This window comes from Rhinolophus sinicus, linkage group LG03, assembly GCF_036562045.2.
Source record: "Rhinolophus sinicus isolate RSC01 linkage group LG03, ASM3656204v1, whole genome shotgun sequence".
Taxonomy (NCBI): domain Eukaryota; kingdom Metazoa; phylum Chordata; class Mammalia; order Chiroptera; family Rhinolophidae; genus Rhinolophus; species Rhinolophus sinicus.
Genome location: NC_133753.1, coordinates 192,614,093 through 192,636,530, shown reverse-complemented (window position 1 = coordinate 192,636,530; position 22,438 = coordinate 192,614,093). Strand labels below are relative to the sequence as shown.

At 43.4% G+C, this 22,438-nt stretch overlaps 1 protein-coding gene across 3 annotated transcripts in view; it reads right to left on the bottom strand.

The window, feature by feature from the left end:
* CTNND2 (catenin delta 2) overlaps positions 1-22,438 on the bottom strand; it is an 826,448-nt gene that overhangs the window by 23,094 nt on the left and 780,916 nt on the right. For all 3 annotated transcript variants that reach the window (XM_074329072.1, XM_074329071.1, XM_074329073.1), the window contains one exon: positions 19,021-19,105. In XM_074329072.1, the coding sequence (XP_074185173.1) occupies positions 19,021-19,105 (85 nt within the window). The remainder of the gene's footprint in view (positions 1-19,020; positions 19,106-22,438) is intronic.

Below are 22,438 nucleotides of genomic sequence, written 5' to 3'. Positions count from 1 at the left end.
AAAACTAGGTTACGGAAGACACGTCTACTAACAGAGTTCAGATGACGGACTAAGAGGATCTCAGGCTGGTCTCCATGAGGTCGGTACAACACACTCGTCCCACAGCTTCTCATTCTGGAAGTTGTGCAAGACCTTCCATTAAGATCAGCACATACACTTGTCAGGTTTCTGTGCAAAGGATGAGCTAGAGCTTGGTGTCAAGGCTGAAAACCACGTACCCCTTGAGGCCCCCTCTCTGCTGAGAGGTGCAATTACAAAGCCGTCGCACTCAGCCCTTATTTCCAGTATACGTTAGTATCGTAATGGTGGGTGAGCTCTGTGAAAGATGCTTTCCCATAAATAAAGGTCAAAATGACTCAATCAGCCTGGGGACTTTTGAAAATAGTAATGCCTGGGCCTCAGGCCCTAAGATTCTGTTTAAACTGTTCTGAGTCGGCCTGGTCATTGGTATTTTTTAAAGTCCCCAGGTGACATTAATAAATGGTAGGTTTGGAACCACTGGCTTGGAGTTTCTATGCAAGGGTGGCAGTCAGTGACTGACAGGGATACAGAATACATTTTAAAGTGCTGCATTCTATGAGGCCCTAAAGCTTTTGACGCCATTTAGGAATGCCAGATAAGACATTCTCAAGGTTGACATCCACATGGACAAAAATAGGTCCTAGCCCTCAGAGCAGAGAGGTGCCCCACACACGCTGAGCCCGGGTCACACCCGATTACCCAGCATTCAGTGGCTATGTGATTCAATTTCACACGTCTACACCTTTGATCAGGCAGCTCTGCGGCCTGGCCTGACACAGCACCTTCCGTTTTCCTACCTGTCCCATCTAACTTATCCTTCCCAGCTTTGTGCTAGGTAAACAGGATGCAAGTAATACGTGTTCATTAAATCACTGTCACTAAAAATACCCCCGAGGTTTGGGGGGAGCTTTTAGCAATGCTCCTCAGCATTGTTTCCTTCCCCCGCTGCAGGCAAAATGCTGTGACATCACACTACAGCTTGCTGCAATCCTGTCTGTCTCCCAAGCTGTGAGGGAGGGCTGCGGCCTTGTGTAATTCTGAAGCCCTGGTCCCTAGCACAGACCTTGCAACAGAGGTGCCTTATATATGCTAGTGGGATTCAATGATTTCATATGACTGCATTCATTATTGTAAAATGAAACGACAATCCGTGTGATGGGCTTTATAGCTAGGTTTTAAGTTCTTATATTTTATTGTTCTATGACAAATGAAGGTTTTCAGAGCCCAGAGCTTTATGTTGGCTTTTATTTTTATTTTTATTTTTTTTTTAAGCTTAGAGCAACCTCATCAGTATTGTCCTCTGCTGTTTGTATATCTGTCTTTTATGATATACTTGCAGGTAGGCTGAGGGCAGTGTTAGTTGAGATAAAATGGTACCAAAAAGAAAAAAAGTGGCCGATGGCTACCTGCTCCATTTTAAATGGTAATTTCTCTCAGCTGCCCATGTTTCAACGTGAGGTATAGAAAATCGCCTCCTCTTTGACCAATCTTGTAATCCTGAAGTATTGTTCAACTTGCAGCGTCTGACCCTGGACTGCTGCTGATTTCATGCACAGCTCTCAGAGCTGCCCGCGCCCCCGTCCCATTGCACTGTTCCTTGCATCCTGCAGTTCAGGAAACATATTGTCATGTGGGGTGACAGGCGGGGTCTCTGCTCCCGCTCCCCACATAAGAATGCAGGACATGGTGAGTCCAAAAAGAAACACCCACGGAGCCATAGGTAGGGAAGTCATACCACTATAGTCTTGCTGGTGGCTGGGTTGGAGACACAGGAAGCAGGAGCCACATGATCCACAACCCGCCGCCTGCTTCTCTGCCAACAAACCAACCCCACTTGCTAGCTGCAACCCGCCCTGCTAACTGCAACCCGCCCTGCTAACTGCAATCCGCCCTGCTAACTGCAATCCGCTCTTACTAGCTCAGCCACCATCTTCTTGCTAGCCCCCATCTACTGCTAGCGTAGCCACGGCAGTTATATTAGTGGCCAATGGCTCACTGGTTACAGCTGACGGCCAACTAGCCACAGCTGACGGCCATCCAATCACAGTTGATGGCCATTTCCTACCTGAGCCAGCACCTTTCCACGTGAGGTTGAGAGCCTGGAAACTGCACTCCTGGCTCTGTCTCCACAACCAGATTAACAGGGAGTGTTGTGATTTCTGACCTCTGGAAGAAGGCACCCCTGAGAGACTAGGCAACAATGGGGTTGAGGGTGACAGAGTTAGTGAAGCTCCACAGCTCTGATGGTAAGTTAAATGGTGATGCTCCTATTTGCAGATCTGTTTCCAAAGCACATTTTAGAAGCTTTATCTTCCGAAATTTGAATTTAGATTTCGCAAATCTTTTCTTAATGACAAGTGGCGTTTCTGACTCAGATGAAAGCTTGAAAAAATAATTAACCTTGAAAATGGAGACCAGTTATTTATTTCTGCTGGGCATATCAGTTAGAACCCAAAATGTATACTAAGACACTGTTGGCCAGTGTATAGTCACTGGCAGTTTCCTCCCTTTCTAAAACAGTTCTGGAACTTCTTTAATCTGATAAGATTTATTCGGCCTCTAAACAAGGATTTCTCAGTAGGCATACAGAGACTATTTGGTTCTGAAGTAACAAATGCATGGTTTTTTGCATTAGCTGTACTTGAAGGCTCTCAGCCCATAAAGGTTGTCAATTCTAATTTGCTTTGAGTGACCTGAGATATAAAGAAAGTGAGGTGAAAATCCTTTGGGCTTTTAGCAACCCAAGTCCATCCACTTCAACTTAGAACACTTATATCTTGTTACTTGCGTTCACTAACAGGACTTACCAGGAACCTATTTTGCAAATGGAAGTTAAGACATGAATTGTTGCCATTCCCTGAAAATGGTACCTGGCTCAGATGTTACTGCTCACTTATGAAAAGCTCGATTGCTCCAAAATTATGCCAGTTTTCCACTCATTTTTAAGTGGAATAAACTTATTAATGTAATCACATGGAGCAGAGAAAGAAAAGATTGCAAATTAGTGATAGTTGTAGGTACATCCTCCTCCTTTCAATAAATGTATTCTATTGTGAACAAAGAAAGGGCCCTGTAATAAATACGACAAGGTCAAGTAACCTCACAGGGTGATCTGATCATAAATTCCTAACTGGGCAGGTCATGGTGGGGAGTCACACCCCAGCCATATAACTTCTTTAGTGAAAGTTTTATCTTTGCCTTAAGCCAGCCCTGTCCATTGTTTCTGTGCATCTAGGTGAACACATCTTTGAAATGCCAGAATAATCCTCTTTTCTAGATCCCTCAGAGGCGTAACCACCCTCAAGGGAGCACAGGATCTTGTTGCCCTTATTCCATCCCTATATACTGTAAATGTCAAACATTTACCATCCTGTAACCCAATCAAAGATCTCCTCACCTTGCTTTCTCTGCCTCCTTAATCGACCACCAATAGGATTTCATGTAACCTTTCTTATGTTCCCTCCCTTTGATTCCAAACGTATTAAAAGAACTGCAAAACTGCCATTCTCTGGAGCATTTTCTCAGTCCGTTGAGATCTTGCTTCTGGGCATGTCCTCAGTTTGGCTCAAATAAACTCTAATAAAATTTTCTATAGGTTTGGATGTTCCTATGTTAACAATATAGAAGAAAACAGTTGTAGAATATTTATAGTCGGTGTGATTGAAGACCAAGCCAAATTTTGCATGTCAATGAAACCTCAGCTCCTCTTGGCTATAACAAAACAAGCTTCCATCTATTTTTAAGACAAACTGTTAAAGATTCATTAAAACTAATTCCATCAACAATTCCAAAAGCTATCAGAGTTAAATATTTAAACTAAATCTGTAAGGGCCAAAAGGGAGTATTTGCAGTTTAATGCAGAAATAAATACCACCTGACATACCAGTTGCTTTTATTAGTTTGTTTCAGCTTTGTGCTTCTAATCAAATTTAATTAAATTGTTCTGGATACTTAAAGTTACAATATATATGAGGATAAGAATCTTCTGCAGTTCCATCTTTTAAAATACTGAGTAAATCCATTTCAGGAATTCAATTTACTACCACTGGCCTAATTCTAAAGAACCAATATTACCGAGAAGATTTGACAAGTTGGACAGAACTTACATAATTTGGTCAAAGAAAGTACCCCATTGTTAATCACCAGTAGTTAATTGGTAGCAGTGCAATGCAGAAAACCTGCTCAGGGAAACTGAAATAAGACCAGATTAGGTCTCTTGTTTTCCCGGCATCACTTTTGAGGGCTTAAAACAAAGATCTGACGTGGATGATCTTTAACAATTTCCTTTTTGTTCCAAGTGGTGCTGCAAAGTTAAATTTGGGGGTGACACTGAGCACAGTCCAGTCTTTAGGTTTACTGATCCGAATGCCTGACTTGCAGTATGAAGTCATTCCAACATTTGAAAAGGCAGCTATTTTACATATATACTCAACAGTGGTCAGTAGGTTCAAAGCGCCGCCTGGATGCTAACTTCAGAGTCTCCATATTCCACCCTGGTTCAAAATGTTTCAGACCATGGAAATGGAAGCAGAGTCAGTGAATGCACCCTCTGCTGAGCCTGAAGTCAGGGGCAGCACTGTGCTAGACACAGGGGGAGAACAGGGAAGGAGATAGGCATGGCTCCTGAGTGGGAGATGAACATTTAAAAATGATCATGTCACATCGCATTTGTAGTAAGAGCCATGAAAGAAGAGCACGGGTTGTCACGAGAGACCTTGACTAGCCCTGGAGAGTTGGAGAGTCAGGGAGGTTTCCTTGAGGAAGTGACAGTTACGCTGAGATGGAAGTAGGCAGGCTTGGTGGGAGTGGAGGGAAGGCGTTCTTGGCTATGGAATCGACCTGCGCCCATGCAGTGCAAAGGCTCTGTGGCTGGCACAGCCTTGTGCCTGTGTGAAAGAGCAAGGATGACCCAGGAGGCCAGAGTGGCTGAGACAACATGATGGGGGGGGGGAGGGTACAGGGAGGTGAGCTTGGAGAGATGGGTAGGGCTTTATCGTGAGAAAAACTGAAGAGTTTCAATCAGGGGACTGACAAAGTGAGATCGGGATTGATAAAAGTGTACTCTGAATACTTAAGGGAAAAGAGCCTGAAGGTGGTAAAGCAGATTCCACAAAGCCAATCAGGCAGCAACTGCACCAGGACTAGGGACAGTTGGGGGTGGTAGATGGATTTGAGAGGTATTTAGAACATAGAACCCAGAGGACTTGGTGCTGAATAGAGTTGAGATAAGGAAGAAGGAGGTATTAATTGGGTACTTCCTGGATTTCGGGGAAGAACAGCTAGGTAGTTGGACGCTCTTCCCGGAGATGGGCAGCAATGGAAGAAGAATAGAGGTGGGGATGATTTCAGGAGCTGCATATTGGACGTGTGAACTCTTAGAGCTTGTGCGCTTAGATGGAGACGGCATGTAGGTCGCAGTGCATGTAAACTGGGAGCTCAGGAGTGAAGACCACATGGAGAATAACTGTGGGAGCCACTGGCTTTCAAGTGCACTTAAAAATCTTGGGAGCAGATGAGATCATCTACACTAGTACAAGGTGTAGGTAAAAAGCAAAGATGCCTCAGGGAAGACCAGGCATCTACAAAAAAAGACTCAGCTGGAGCTATTTGCAAGGTCAGAAAAAAACAAAATAAAAAACAAAAAACCAGAAGAGAGTGGTGCAGAGAATGGGGGGGGGGGGGCAATGTGAGGGAGGAAGAAGTGGCCAGGACTGCTAATTGGCCTCCCAAATCGTTTCCTTTTCTTCCTGGACACGCACCTGGACCACATGTGCAGCCTCCCTTGCAGTTTTATATGGCCATGTGACAAGATCTCACCAAGGGAATGTGAGGTGAAGGGGGTGTGCCAGGTCTTACTGCATGGGGGAGCCACAGGTGGAAGGAATCAGTACCTGAATGCCCACTGGGAGAAGAGCTGACCTGCCCACCAGAACACCTGTACAGGTTGGTTACATGAGCAGAAAAATAGACTCCTACTGAGTTGGATCATAATTGGTTTAGGTTGGCTTGTTACAATTGGGAGCCTTCCCGGACTAGTATGGATAATTCAACTAGTTAAACACTGCAATTAGGAGCGATTTCAATGAAGGTGGAAGGACAGGTGCCCTGTCTCACAGCAGGGGCTCGAAGCTTAAAATGGAAAGTGAGAAAGCAGGCACTTGCACAAACTGCCAACTTTCTAGAAAGTTAACTGTGAAACTTAACTACGAAGTGTGGGAAATGTGAGGGCAGAAAGAAAGGTAGAGGATGGAGGAGGATGGTCGGGAGAGGACATTTCTTTTAAGCTAGAAGCACAAAGAATGTATTTACAGAGGGAGAATGATGGGGGGTGGGGTGGGGAGAGGCTGAAGAAACAAGAGGAAAACCGACACCGTAAAGTTCTGACGCAAAGAAAAAGACTTAACAAGAAACCTGGGTGATAAACAGGGAAAAACATGTATTTCTATTTTAGAATAGAACCCAATAAATATAAGCATAACCTAAAACAACCAAGACATAATGGTTTAAGTGTCATTTTTAAGATGGAGCAAGGGAATCCAATCCGTAGGTAACATTCGCTTCTGTATTCCCAGTGCCTAAAATGAAGCCTAGGATATAGTAGTTACTCAGTAAACAGGAGTTGAATGAATGAATGAATGAAGTAACTAGGCATTTGCTAATAGGCTTAAGGGGATGGTTCTAAGAGGAATCATGTGCTATTACACACAGAGAATGAAAAAATGGGCACATTGTAGTACATACTGGCATAGAGGAAAAGCCAGATTGATGTGTATTATAGTTTACATTTTTGTTGCTACGTATTGTACCAGCGGGTAAATCTGTCACCTGGTGAAATGGTGACTTCCGGTGAGCAGAGCATGACTGGTTCTCAGGGGAGTGCACGGGCACTGTGAGTTCCTCAGGCTTCATCGCGGCATGTGACAGGGCAACAAGGAACGTGCACTGTCCCCACATTCTATGCCGTCCTCACTTCTTCCCTCGGGTTCTGCTAATGCTCGTTATAATTGCTCAGGCTGCAGAAAAGAGTCTGAAACCGTAGAATCCTTCCTCTTTCCCCACTGAGCTGGCCTCCCTGCAAAGGACTAAAGGAGTCGCCAACTTGGGATGGTTTTCAAAATTGAAGCCAACTGGCAATTACTGTAGGAGCATGTTTCAATTACATGGAAGCACCGTGGGCTCTCCCAAGAAAATGGTTCTAAAAACTGGGCACAGCGGTCAAAAGGAGTGCTGGCGTTGGTGCGTATGTAACATGAATGTTGTGGGCATAAGCATCTTGGTAGCCTCTCCCTTCACTCTTCCACTTTGTAATGGAAACTCTGCTTTTAAGGTGGGCCCATTTCTCCGCCTCCCTTACAGGGAGATTTGGCCACATGACTAAGATCTGGAAGTACATCCAAAGGCATACTCCTAAAAGAAAAAGCATGCCCTCGTCTGCCCTTTTCCCTTCCAGTTGTCTGGAATGAAGACAGATGGAGGGCCAATGTGGGGAGTGCAGATGAGGGCAACACTCTAGAGGTGGGAGCACTGAGTGAGTGAGAAGGAGCCAAAACCATGGCCTGGGAAGCGCGGTATCAGACCAGGACACGCAGACTCATGAGGTAGGGTGTGGCTAGCTGAATAACGGCCCCCAAAGATGTCTGTGTCCTAATGCCCAGACCCCGTGAATGCATTACCTTCATAGTAAAAGGGACTTGGCAAATGCCATTAAGTTAAAGATCTCGAAAGGGGGAGATGATTCTGAGTGTCTGAGTGGGTCCAATGTAATCACAAGGGTCCTTACACGGGAGATGCTGGAGGGTTGCGGTCAGAGAAGGTGATGTGCCCGTGCAAGCAGAGAGATTCAAAGATGCTATGCTGCTGGCTTAGAGATGGAGAAAGGAGCCACTGGCCACGGAGAGTGGTACCTTCTAGAAGCTGAAAAAGGCAAGGACATGGATTCTCCAGAGCACTTCTGAAGAGAGCACATGCGTGCCGAGACTTTCCAGTCCAGTGAAACCCATTTTGGACTTCTGATTTGTAGAACTGTAAGATGACAAATTTGTGTTTCTTTTTAAGCGACTACGTTTGTTGTAATTTGTTAATGCAGCAATAAGAAACGAATGCAGAGGGCAATACATTTCTAACCTTTTTTAAACCATGTTTATTTTGGGTTTACTAGACACAGTGGATTCGAACTGTGGACAACTTGTAGGTGCTTAAATACCTGTGATGAGGTACTGCAACTGGGTGTTCATGTGATTTTTCCTTAAATTGTCTCCATTTTGACTAAGGAATAAGGCAGGGAATAAGAGAAGCCCCCTTGTTGCACATTCTCTAAGTAAACTGTTAGACCGTCCCTTCAGAGTTGTGAAGGTGGTGGATAAAACGGAGTTCTGGAGTATTAGCACCCGATCCATCTCCAGAGTCTATAAGATTAGGTTGAGAATTCACTGGAGGGTGCAAGGGGCTGCTGGTGAAAGCCTCCTTGGAAGTGGTCAGTGGGCTGGGCCTTCCCCATCTTCCTGCTCCAGAAGCCAGGGAATGGACAGTTTACTCAGCTTGACTAGACTTTGGGGATTGCAGGACTCGTGTCTTCAGTGACATTAGCAGGATGACACACAGACTCAGTGCCAGATGGAGACTGACCGTGGAACTCAAGAAGCTTAAGCTTCAGGTCTGTCCACTGTATGGGCCCCTACCAAGGCCTGTACTGAATTTTATATTCCTAAAGTGTACTCTTCTTAAACAGGGATTTCAAAATTACCTAAGCTACAGGAGCACAAAATCTGTATGCGCCTGGTCTCCATGCAGTGTACGTAGTAGCAGAAGCTCTGAGTTCAGAGCAGCCAGCTGGAGGAGGCCAGGTTTTGGCCAGGAGTCCTCAGGAGCAAACACATCACTGCCCTCGCTAGAGAAGGTGCTAGCATGAGGGCATCTCCCATAGGCAGAGTGGACCAAATCCAGGCCACAATCCCACTGGCTCTGTTCTCCTCTCCTCTCATCCCCCTTCCCTGCCAGAGCCTGGTGGATGGGGGACACAGGAAGGAACAGCTTCTGAGAGGGGGAAGAGATGGAGATGGGAAGAAACTGACCACGCTCTTTTCTGCCCAAGCCAATGAAGACTTGTAGACGTAACACCATCCCATCTACTGGGATCCACCGAAAAAGGAGGGCTGAGTTTGAGTGAAGGAATAGGGATGGTGGGAGACTTACATTAAATGCAGGGAGTTTTCTAGTTCTTGATCAAACCTGTTCCCCTGCCTTTTGTCTCTGGGGTCTTTTTGTAGGTTTTGATTTAAAACATTATGGGTAAAGCCTAGTGAAAGAGTGAAGGCGCAGAGGAAACGTCTGGTTTGGGCACTGCTCTGTAGGATTTCCCCTGACTTGGGGATCCGTTCCAGTGAGAGCCATAACTTAGTCAGTTCTTATTTAGCAGCTGCCATGTGCATCGATTTCCACTTTTGCCCAATTGATTTTTGCTTCTTTTCCCATTTGTGCCTTTGTTTTTGGACAGATGTCATATGATGGGTGTCTGAGAATTGTCTCCGAGAGGTCAGGGGACCTCATGAAGGAAGACCTTATTTGTCAATACAAATATCAACGAGCAGATGCCTAGATTTATGGAGTCTAGTGTCATAGCTGTGTTTACCCTCAGCCGTTTCGGTTTCTCCCCCAATCTGACATTAAGTGATTTAGAAAAGAAAAAACTTGAGAAGCTGCAATGTAAGTCTTGAGGACACTAGCCTTTGGATTGTTTTCGAATCTGGCCACAAGTCCGATGTTCTTCCAGTTCATTTCTTGGTGAAGAATTTTCTAGCATAGTAGACAGATGAATAAATTCCTGATAAGCAATTTCCTTGATAGAACAACAGCTCTACAGTGAGTAGTTTCGTTTATTTCTACAGAGGATTTACTGCTTTTCTATCACCGTCTTAGACACTCGCAAAGTAAAAATCTATTAATTCCCAAAGTGGCCGCATGCTAAAGCGAGTATTAAAGAATTTCTTGCCCTTCTTACTGTAAGACTTAAAGATCAAAATTTTGAATTTTGACCATGCTGCGCTTTTTATCTCTTGACTACATGTCAAAATATCTTTCCAGTCCTCCTTGGGATTCAGTATTGATGACTAAATGTCCAGCAAGGAAGGGTGATGAAAGGACGTTAAGCACGGGCCCAGGACTTCACTGTGCAGGGAGCAGAACGACAGCCTCGCCAACAAACAAATAGTGGCCGGTCTCCTGAAAGCAGTGAAAGGCAACTCGAAGCCTATGTCCACTCTCTCACCCACTATGATTTGGACATTTGAGAAAGTCTGCAGGCGTCCCTTACCTATCCATAATTACTTATTGATTTCTTGTTTTGTGAGTGCAACGGTGGCAAGAGCGAACGAAATGAATACAATGGCAGTGAGAAGAGAAAGGCCTGTGTGAGACAGGCCGTGAAGGGCACGACTCCACTCCTATCAAAGCTCATTACTCACTGGCTGAATGGTACACGCAACCTGAGAGCCTGTTTCCTGAGAACAAAAGGAAAGACATTGAAAGATTAGTTTTATGCTTGCTTTCTCTCATCCAAACGGCAGCAGTGAATACACTGTCTCTATCTAGAGAAACATGACCTTATTCAGTTTCCAGCACAGGCAGTCTGGCATTGTCAGAGGCACCAGGTCACCGTGTAACATACAGCTATTTCGTGTGGGGGGTGAAGGATGGGGGACCCTGTAGGGATGCAACTGAAAATACACCGGGCCCAGAACATTTGTGTGGGGGAATAAGTCTGGTTCCTAACCCCATTGACTGTCAACAAGAGTTTGACTCTGACATTTGATTTGTCTTTGATTTGATCCCTGCATTTATGAACCAAGATTTTAATTAGTCACAGAGAGGTTGAGTCCATATTCTCTCTGAAGCCCTTTGAAATACTTAGAGCAAAATAATGAGCCTCAATAGCTTAAGTTAAGCAGTGGAAAAACTGTCTTCTCCTACTTGACAATAGGGATTGCCCTGTCCCTTGTGTTAAAAAGTCCCACAGTAACTTTGCAGGGTCTGTTTTAAGGGCCTGGCATGTTTTCTTGGCAAGCAGCCATGGAGAAGCGAATGGCAGGACAGAGGTGGCATCCCTCAGTTTGCACAGCTTCCTTTCAGTACCCAAGGCAGGCTCAGAGGCAGTTTCACCGAGGTGACTTGAGGCTTCCTGTTCCCTCTGTCCATCCCAGGACATATCGGCCTCACAGTGCAAACCAGGTTCATTGTACCTGGAGATCCATGATTTCCTGTGGATCAATTACCCTGAGAACTGCCACAGATCAACTGCCATGATCCCACGGCAGCACACCGATGGCCTGGCATGCCTACTGTGGCTTTCTAAGAACCCCCGGGGTAGCCTGGAGTTGCCAAAGGGCTTTGCTGGAGCTGACGGAAGCTGGGGAATAACACTGAGAGGCTGTGTTGAGCTGGTGTGTTCACTCCAGGAATCTAGAAATGAATCCCACACAAGAGAGATGTCATGGGAGCTGACAGGGAATCTCCTGGCTGGCAACTTGACTTAGGGGTCAACCACAACTGGGCAGGAATTAATCACCAGCCTGTGGAACACTCAGGCGATGCTGCTTGTACTTCTTTAATAAGAGGCTATTTTGTTCCAACATGAGAGCAGACATGAAGATTTTGTTGGCATTTTTAATGATTAAACATCAACATAGTATTGTTAGGCTATAACTGAAGAAAGATTTTGATCCAAAGCCTAAAAATTATGTGCCAAATCTTGTTCAACTCTTGAGTCCAAGTGATAAACAAGCTTACAATTTAAGTCGCTGCTATGTAAACAACACGTGAAAGCCAAATGGGCCCCATAAATTTTAGAATCAAAGCCTGTTACTGAATTTGTGTTCAGGAAGCCCCCCTAAATTGGTCTTGGACCTAACACCTCGTGAAGACCAACAAAACAGTGATCTGTACCAGCTGGGAATGAGATAAACTTCAATTTTCCATGTCATTAAGCTGAGGGTTGTATCTGAAGCCTTCACAGACACTGGGAGTCAAAAAGAGAATTTAGAAGTTTGGGAAACAGAATAATTCAAGTCAACCGAGAACTGCAATTTAAGGAAAAGTAGACCATCTATTGTACATTTGCCAAAGATGTAGGTATGACTTATTTCACTGATTTCATTTCCTTCATTGCTATTTTCTAGCCCATAGTAACGCAGCCTCTTTCAGGCAGTATCTGTGCATTTTATATGATACACCTTTACGGTATCCCTTAAATCCAAATCCTGTTCGCTAGGAGCTGATATTAACTTTAGTCGGAGGCAAGTGTCCCTGCAATTTCTATGAAGAAATGACTTTTCATGTAACTTCATAATGGAAATCCTCCCACAATTAATATTTGAACCAAGAGAGAAGGTGATTTTCTATAAAAATACAAATGAATCTTATCTGGATATTAAATATTATAGCACCTTACACTGCAACATTTTCAGTAATGGGTTCAAGCTATTGATGTTGCTTAAAAGTCATTCTTTAAAAGTTTGAATTAAATTTTGTTTTTATCCATTCCAGGTAATTTGCCCAGCAATTATTTCAGATTTAATAAGGAATGACCTTGATTCAGACCTGGGGGAAAGGGCTAAGAGAGGCTTTTCAGGGGACGTTATATAAAAAATGTGGGAAAAATGAAGAAGATTTAAATGAGCAAGTGGGGTGGAGGGTGGAGTGTAGACTTGTGGAAAGGCTTTGGAGGGTGGGGGGAGAGGCAGGGAGAGGGAGCTGGGAACACAGGAGTTAGATACAGCTGGTGGCCAGTTGTGGGCAGAGAGCACGCTGCTCCTGAGAGGTCTGTCTCAAGGGCGAAGATGTGCTAAGATGTTTGGACTCTGTACTGAGGGCAATGGCAGCCACTGAAAGTGTGGCTCTGCGGAATAATTGAATCAGATTTGCTTTTTAGAAAGTTAACTCTTGCTGCCCTCTGGAGAACAGACTGACAGGAGAAAGCTTAAAGTGGGGGAGCCCAGTTAGGAGTCCATGGCAAGAATTCAGCAGATGGATGACAGCTGTCCATGGCCACGGAAAAAAGTGGATGCAGGCAGAAGTCTGGGGTTGTGTGGTGGATTGGATGCAGATGTGTGAAGGAGAGGAAAGAGCTAGGATGGTTCCTGGATACTGGTGTGGGTGATGGGGGGAGAGCTGTGCTAGTCACAGATCAGAGGATGCAGGAAGAGGGACCCAACCAGGAGAAGTTGGCCTGTTTCAGATCTGATTTGGTTTGAGATGCTGTGGGAATTTGAGTAGGTTATCGAGCAGGTGGTTAGATATATGAAGAGAGGTTGGGGCTACAGAAACAGATTTGGGAAATCACCAAATGCGGTTGGTCACTGAATCCAGGGAAGAGTTATGGACACCCAGGAAGAGGCCATGTGTGAGATGAGAAAGATGTAAACACAGAACCTCGGAACATCAACATTTAAAGAATAAATAAGAAGAGGAGCCTAGAAAGGATGGAGGAGCAGTAACCAGAGAGCCTGAGGGACGGTGATGTCATGGGGGTCACGAGAAGACGATTTTTGTGGGTGATGCTGTTTTATCACAACATTTTCAAGCTAGAGACACATGGCCATGGCAGGCCCTCTACTTGGGGAAACTTGGCAGGCTATTCACTGAGCCAGGGCTTGAACTCACGCCTTCTTCGTCCAACCCCAGAACTCTCCATGGTCCTCCACCCACCATTAGTCTTCAGCATATCTGACCTGCCACACACACAAGATTCAGCACTGAAATGGAATCAAAGCATTCCAACCACTTCTAAAACCATGGCGCTCTCATCGTCATTAACAGCCTTCCTACAAAACCCTAATGTTTGTAATTTGTTTTATTTAAATGCTACTATGCAAGAGTCTTCCCTCTGGGACACTGCTTACAACGCAAACATCCTCAGCAAGCACAGCAGCTGAGGAGAAAGGCACTGTGGGAAGGGGACACTGAGTTAGGCATCTAGGAGCTGGGAGGAGAGAGGGTAGAAAAACCAAGAGGAAAGGGAGCTGTGACGATGTACGTGGAAGCAAATGATGACATGATGGTAATGATGGTGATGATGACAAGGAGAAAATGACATTCTTGGGTCCAAATGTCCAGCTGCCTGTGGACAGGATGGCAAAGAGTGTCCATCAGATAAATGGCGTGAAAAATGTTTTAGAAGAAACAGCAGTAACTCTCATTGGTATATGACTCTCCAGTTTACAAAGCTCTTTGATGATCGTTGTTGAAGACAATCAGCCATCAGGTGAGACAGGTGTTATATGGTTTACTTCATGGGTGAGAAACCCAAGGGACTGAGACACAGAGATGCCATAAAGATATGTGACGGTTATTTGATGCAAGCGTTGAGGAAAGCTCCAGACTCTGGGACACAAAATAGAAGGTATCACAGGGCTGTCCTCCTAAACCTTTAGGGCCCTGCGGGCATGTCCTCCTGTCTGGAAAGGACATTGTGCCAGTGGGAGAACTGCTCTAGGCCATTCCATGAGGTTATTTACTCTTCTGGAGACTGTCAGGAGTGGCTGTTCAGCAGGTTCACGTAACTGGACACAGAACTACCCCAGACATCTCTAAGTGTTGACTGTGAGGCCTGGTGAACCACAGGTCTCCTCACTGCCCACCAGCAGGAGTGGGCCACAGGGCTGCCCAAGATCAATTCTTACAATGGTGGGCAAGGGGGCTCAAGAAACTTGTCCAAGGTCACGCCGCTGGTAAGTGGCAGGCTGTGCCTTTAATCCTAGCCACTTAATTCTAAGTGGTCTGCTCGTCTGTACATCACCAAATAGTATAATGAGCCTCTCAGGCACTAATTTGCTTCCAAGCTTTATTAGTAGTTGGGTGCTCAGCACCAGAGAAGCATAATCTCACTCTCTTTCTTCTGCATCCAGTAAACATGGAGGACTAGATTCATTGTGGGGAGCTACATTGCAGAAGGGATGCTGACGAACTAGCAGGCACGTGGAAAAAAGTGGCAGTAATGGTGAAGCCATGGAAATGCTGATGTATTAAAACTGAGCAGGTCTGGCCTGGCCTGGGAAGGGACAACTTCAGGGAGACAGGATGGCTAGTTTCAAAAACGGGAAGGCTATCAGAGAGGAGAAATTAGACTTTCCAGGTGGTATTGGAGAGCAACATTTGCAGATAAAGAGACTTTTGCTTAATGCAAGTAAGAAGGTCTGAATAATCACAGCCACCATAAAATGGAATAATATGCCTCATTAGGTAGCAATTGCAACTGATATTAAAGGTATTTGAACAAAATGAAATGATGACCAGAGCCGATACTGCCTTTCTTCTTTTAATTAAATAACTCCTGTCCTTCTGCCACTAGGTTTTAGCAGGGATCCTCGTGGCCCATCCTTCGTCACAGCTGGGTCTGGCCATGTGAATGAGTTCTTGATCCTGGGATGTGACCAGCCATTTGGCAACTTTTTTTTATCACTTCCTTAAAAGGACATCACTTGCCCTCTCTTCCCCTCTCTTCCCCTGGGCTGGAATGAGACAGGGAAGGGCCAGGGAGCTTTGGCCACACAGGCAAGGATGGCACCATGGTGCCAGGAAAAGCAACAGGACGGATCCCAGGGACACCCACTGGTCCCTGGCCACCTGCTTAACCAGGTACAGTATCATGAGAGGGAAAGAGACACCTGTGTAGCCTGAGCTTGTTTTTTGAGTTTCTCTACTACAGCGGCTTAGCCTGTGTCCCAACCAATACAATTATTTCTTGGAGAGGTACAGATTATTAAGGCATTACACAAGGGTTTGTAAGCAATGACTTCTATATTCTTTTAATTCTGTCCACTCCCCCACAAATGTACCTGCTTTCTTCCCAAATCAGATGTCCAACAGTCCTCATCAGTCAAACATAAGCACTCCATCATGTCAGTGACCTCATTTTTTTTTGTTTTGTCAAAGTACCAAGTTTCAAAAAAGTCAAAAAATACTTTTGATCTTCTGATTCTCTTTTATCCTCATATCAAGTCTGTTTCTAGGGCTCCTCTTATTTCCCTTTAGGAAACGTCTTCTGCAATGGTATAGATGATAAAGAAGTTTTACAGCTCTATTTGTGGTCAGTGCAACTTAAGGACTGGTTTTAAAAAATGAAGTGGTGTTATTATTTAGCCGGCGTGTGATAATGTACTTTTGTGCTTATGTTCCCTTATGGGAGAAAACCAGAAGTCCAGGCCTCACTAAACTTGAAGGTTTGGATAATGCAAATATGTTTTGGCTCAAAGCGTATCAGGAATCAAACATAATTTTGTATTGGTCAAAACACCCAGCCAGAAGAATATTCTGATTTAGTAAATGTATCTCTAAGTAAAATACAGGAATTGAGGTAGTGAAATGAGATTCTGGCCTCTGTGCCTGGGTTCCAGGAGGACATAAGCCAGTGACAGATGGGCCTTTAATTCTGTACCACAGATATGGCATTTTTATTTCAAATTTCATCTCTCTGAACTTATGATTTTCCTCTTATTCTTAATGCCCTTCCCCCTTTGCTCCTCATTTACACAAACTCATAACTTCTTTAAGACTTTGCTCTATAATTTTCCTACCCTTAATTCATCCCTTAAAATCTGTAGTCTATCATTCCAAACCTAATAAAGCTGCCAATAATTGTTCCATATTTCATTTTTACCTACAGTAGCTGCTTCCTAGGTCTTATGTTTTCTCTGGAACACTCCCTTTTCCAAGGCTACAATAGATGTTTAATAAACAGACTTGAAGCATGGATAATTAAAAGATATGGATCAGTTATTTTTTCCAATGATATGAAAATTATCAATAAAGGACAAAATAGAAATCCATTCCCCGCTGATTAAAAACAATTCACGAGTATGAATGAATTTAGTTTTCTTAGAAATGGACTCTTCAAAAAGAAAAGCTTTTGTGAATTTCAAGCTCTGCCATTAGTAGCACTCATGGTATTGAGCATAAAAGTCCTCATTTTCTTTCACAACTGCCTAATCTGGAAATTATTAAGATCAACTCTTTATCAATCCTTTTTAATCATGGGTCAATTAAAAACATCACCATCAGTTTCTGCAGCGCGTGCTTCTCGAATCTCCTCATATGAAACACAATTTTAAACCATCTTTAGCTTTTAAGTTTTAGCTCTATTAAATTCCTGTCAGCGCATCCTTTTCTTTCCATAGAAGCAGAAAGGCAATTACACTTTTTGAAGTCTACCACCAACATCAAAAAACAAAAAAACAAAAAACAAAAAAAAACTGAGATGGAAAACGCTTACAATTATTCAACAAATGACTTGTAGAGTCTCTCAAAAACGGTTTCCCTTCAAGGCACAGCAGTATGAGAAGGTGTATTTCAGCAAAGAAATGTTCAGGATCCGAGCGAAAGCGGAGTTTATTTGAGGCACTAGTATTTATTTTATGGAGCTTCTGGAGCCACTGATTCAGAATGACCAACTCCTTTCTAATTTATATCGTGTTCCTCTTGTCCCATTGCATGTTTAGTGGAAGGACCCTGCCCTGGGAGCGAGTTCACATGGCTGCTGGAAGGGTCCAAGAAGGAACTAAGTAGGGATGCTGGGATACAAAACATTTCAGATGAAAGGCTTATCTTAACATGCAGAATACTTAGGAGAGGATATAGTTAATCTAGAACTAGAATGCTCTTCTAACACTGAATTTTGCAATCTCTGCTTCAACTTAAACATACATTCTCTTAGTAGGGGATAAGAAAATTTTGCAAGAGAAATATATAGACTAAACTTTATTAACTTGAAGCGCAAAGTAATGAATGCTTAAGGGAAATAAGAAGGCCTTGGGGAAATCTAGAAATAGACCATAACTTAGTGGAACCAATGATTAAATATTTACATTTTCCCATAGGATTAGAAAAGACAGTTTCCCTCTGGCAAGATGGGTTTTGCTTCTTCTGATGTGAGCCTTTTGTTGTTGCCCAACATCTGCACCCCCAGACTGGTAGGCGGGGAGAAAGGCAGCACAGGCTTCAGCTCCCTCTCCTCCTCCAGGCAGGCGGCCCAGGGGCTGCAAGGAGGCAGTTCCGGGCAGTAGCCCATGGAAACCCATGCCTCTCCCCAGCCCTCTGTATGCTTTCTGCATCCTTACAGAGATCACTGATGCTCGCTAACTCAGACCCACCGTGGGCGTACCAATCGCTCGTAGTACCCACATTGGCCGGTCTGGTAACAGCCAAACAACTTCTGGCAAACGCTGTTAGAGAATTCTCCCCTCCTAACCCCAAAAAAAGAATTACACATCCTTTACTTAGCAGCATTTGGGAAGGAGGTGCAGAATCTGTTTCCAGATGGGACATTTTTGTGTTAAGCCTTCATTTTTAAACCATTTTGGGGAGGAAGATGCCTTTGAAATGGCTGCTATAAACTCCTGCCTGTCTGGGGAGGGTGCCCAGCTTCTTGCTCCTGACCTAAGGCCCTGTGAGCAGGAGCATCGCCCTTTCACACCGTCTGCAGTAACCTGGTGGGGCTGGGGCTGGGCACGGGGTCAGGCTGCTGGGGCTCCACTCAGTGTTCCGGGGATGTAACACTTTCCACGTTCCTGAATTGCTTTTTGTATTTCTTTCTGTCTTCTCTCACCACAACTACTTCAATTACTTGTAGACGTTTGTTGGCACTCTTTTTTTTTTTTTGGGGGGGGGTGGCAAAATCCCTCAGTTCATGAATTTTTCGTCTATTGTACAATATGGAAGACCAGGAAAACAACCTTATTTTCTTTCCTGTAAGATGACCTAGGGTAAGGCCCTATGAGTATGGATCTGTCCAACCCAGAAAGTTCATGGGTCTTAGTGTATGTTCAGGGGACACTTAGTGACCCCTTTCTTCTGCTTCTTCGTCAGTTCTCATATGTCAGATGTTTCAATTACTCAGCCTGTTGGACGAGTGCCCTCCACAGCCAAGACACACCTTGTTATGACCACACATTGTATCTTTTGGCCGAGGGCCTGTGAATCGCTCATGGGCCAAGACTGTAAAGCAAACCTTACCTTTTTGTAGAGACCCCTCAGATCTCGGTACTGCCACATGCTGTTTAGGACCTGAGATGCGGCCTTGACCACTTTTGGAGAATGTCTGGTAAAGAAAAGACAGGACATGTAAGATGGTGAGCGGGCAGCTGGCTTCACATTGACATGACATGTCAGCAAACGGCAACAATAAACCTCCTTGTGGCTTTCCAGCTCTGTTCCTGCCAGTCCGGGGAGCACCAGGCAGGGCTCTACCTCACTCTCATTAACACACATTGGGGGGGGTGGTGTGGAGCGACAGGACCGCACCACAGCTGGGCAACGGTGTGCACAATGCAAACAGAACAGCAGTGCATTGAGTCAGAATGCAAATTTAGCATTTGACTCCAAAATGGGACAGAAAGAGGAGAAAAAGAGTGATTAGGAAGAGCCTGATTCAGGGGCTTTCATGGCAGTTGTGCAACCTCTGTGTAATAAGAGGAAAAAGGAGAGTCACTTTCTCAGCTGAAGCACGCGAGCACATACCGTGTTGGCGCTCTGGGCCCGTCTGACTTCACCTGCTACTGACTGGCACTGCAGGCAGACGTGCACACACAGGCTCGTACGTTTACACAAAGGATAGAAAAACTTCTCTTAGTAAAACCCTTCATACAGTTATAGTTCCATCCTTCGGACCATAGTGAGAAAGTAAGGTCACACAAACCTTTGGACTACTCGCTGGTTCTCACCTTTCTTTTGAGTCACGGCTTTGAAATCCCTGTGACACTAGAGCTAAGTATTTCACTTTTGGTTCAGTGTCAATCTGCATCTCAAAACAGACACTAGATCAATAAATCTGTGTTGATGTGATTCCATCAAACTCTTGGAAGTCACTTTGACCAATGTTGAGGGAAACTATTAGCTACCTGCGTAGTCTTTGTCCTAATGGGCTGGTTCCACGAGGCCAGCTGCACAAGTCTAGTGGCTGCCACTGACACTATGCCTACGTTAGGGGCTGGCACACTTTTTCTATCGAGATAAATATTCTTTGCTTTGGGGGGCATACAATCTCGGTCCAGCTGCTCAACTCTGCCAACGTAGCACGAGAGGAGTCATATATAATACATCAATGAATGGATGTGGCTGTGTTCCAATCAAATATTATTTACAAAAGTAGGTGGTGGGCGGGATTTAGCTCACGGGTCATGGGTCATCAACCCTAGTCTATCTAAATGGTGATTCCTAGAGTAGAACAGGACATAACCATTTGTGCAGACTCCAGTATGAAGGCCATCCCTGAAGCTGATCTGTCATGCAGTAGCTCAGAGATGTCCTGAAGAGAATATCTGAATTGAAACCAAAAACGCCTTTGAAATAAAATGGCCTTTGAAATAGACAGTGAACAGATGGTTAGATGGGATCAGGTTGAAGTTCGATTTGATAGCCAGTGTAAATGGATGGTGTGAGGACAGGCCTTTTGTAGTGGACGTATGGGATGCTAATACCTGGTCAAATAAATGTCTACTGTTTTCCTGGGTTGGTCACATGTGCAAATCAGACCAACAAAGTTTAAGGTTTTTTTCCATCCATTTACTCACACTCTTATTATTTACTGGTACAGTAACACTCAATCTTACTATTATTATTACTAAGAAGCAATTCAACTTAGCTGTGTTAGAAAATCTATTAGTTATATCAAGCACTCTTAAAAGAAAAAAATATAGAGTTCTTATAAATTCCAAAATATTTTTCTCTATGAAAGATGAATTATATTTAAGTAACATATGTATTTTCTTTTTAAGAAAATAGACGGTTGCTAAATGATTTCATAATTTATGCTAGTATCTGCTCTAAATGTAATATTAAATTCTTTTGACTTCAAGGGAGAGAATTTTTGATCTTTTTACAGACACAGATACAGGTACCTTTTAGTCTTATATAATCAATGATGAACAAAGATTAAATGCTATGTTTTGCTATATTTTATCATTGTTAGCTATATATTTGTCCATGACAATAGCTGAACCACTCTAGAGGTTCAGGCAGTGATAATGTAGTTGAAACATATTTAGTATGCAAAAATTCCTCTGACAGTGTAAGTTTTTGTTTCTACTTCTTGCTTGGTTACAAAATAGAGTGTAAATATGTGATGACTAGCAGGTTTTAACTTCTCAATTAACATGCCAAATACATTTCAGTGTTATAATAACATGTGAAGGTCAAAGAAACATTGCTTTCTTTTTAGACTTTAATTTCGATCCAACCACTAGATCGGTTCTATAGCAGTGTTTACTTGGAAACTATAACTATTGACTGGGCTTGAACAATTAGGTGTTTCTAATGTGACAAGTGATTATAACCTCAGCCACAATACACAGTTCCCTACTGACAAGTAAGAGTTGAGACTGTTAATGGCTTTTCTGTCTTATGACAAAAGACAGTGACACATTCAATACTAGTTTCTATATGACTGTTAAAATTAGAAAAACAAAAAACCAAAAACAAATGCACTTCTGAAACAGATGGATGCAATGGAATGTCCATAGGGAGTGTTAAAAGAGATGTGAACAGAATAATATAAGTTATCAAGCCTTCAAAATAGTAAATATAAGACTCCTGTAAGTCATTGATGATGGTACAATGTCTGATCTTCACTGGAGTTGTCAGTTAGGGCTGGCTGAAGATTTCAGTTGGTGAAATCACTGTGAGTGTTTAACACGGCCTTTCTAGCAGCAGGACCCCAAAATATCAGGCCCAGTGGCTGTGTTAACAAGACACGGTGCCCTGTGCAGTTCATACAAACTGTGATTGGCACCTGATGGACTGACTTACTAATATCACGACGTGTGTAAGCCTGTGAACATTTAGAAATAACACATATAGATACACAAAATGGAGAATCATACCTAGGCCAAGTTTTTCATCGGTGTTTTCCAAAATTTAAAAATCAGGATTGAACTAATTTCTGTAAATAATTTTTTAAGGACAATTTAAGGAGGACAGATTTGTAAGCATTTTATAAATGAACGAGAGTAAATTGATATCCCTCCCCTTTTCCAATTATAAAATCATCCCAATTCCAAAAATTCTATTTTCAATAAAGAATTTCTATTTTTTTAAAACATGTCTAGAAAGCCATGGGGATCTCACTAACTTACTGTCATAATAGAATTGAATGATAAATGGTGAGTTTTGTGCTAAGATTCAAAGCAATTCTTCTGGATACAATTTAAGAGCGGTGAGAAGTAATAACCAAATTGAAATGTAGGTGGGAGATGAGGATATCTGCAATTATAAAAACATTGTTTTGATCCTCAAATTAGTCACTATATAAAAAAGAGATAAACTAAATGAAAGAATGGATGAAACCGACTAAGCAGGAGAACTATAACTGGGAAGATGCTTGACTCCACTCTGTTCAATACTTCTTATTAAACTCGTAAATTTAGACTGTTAACAT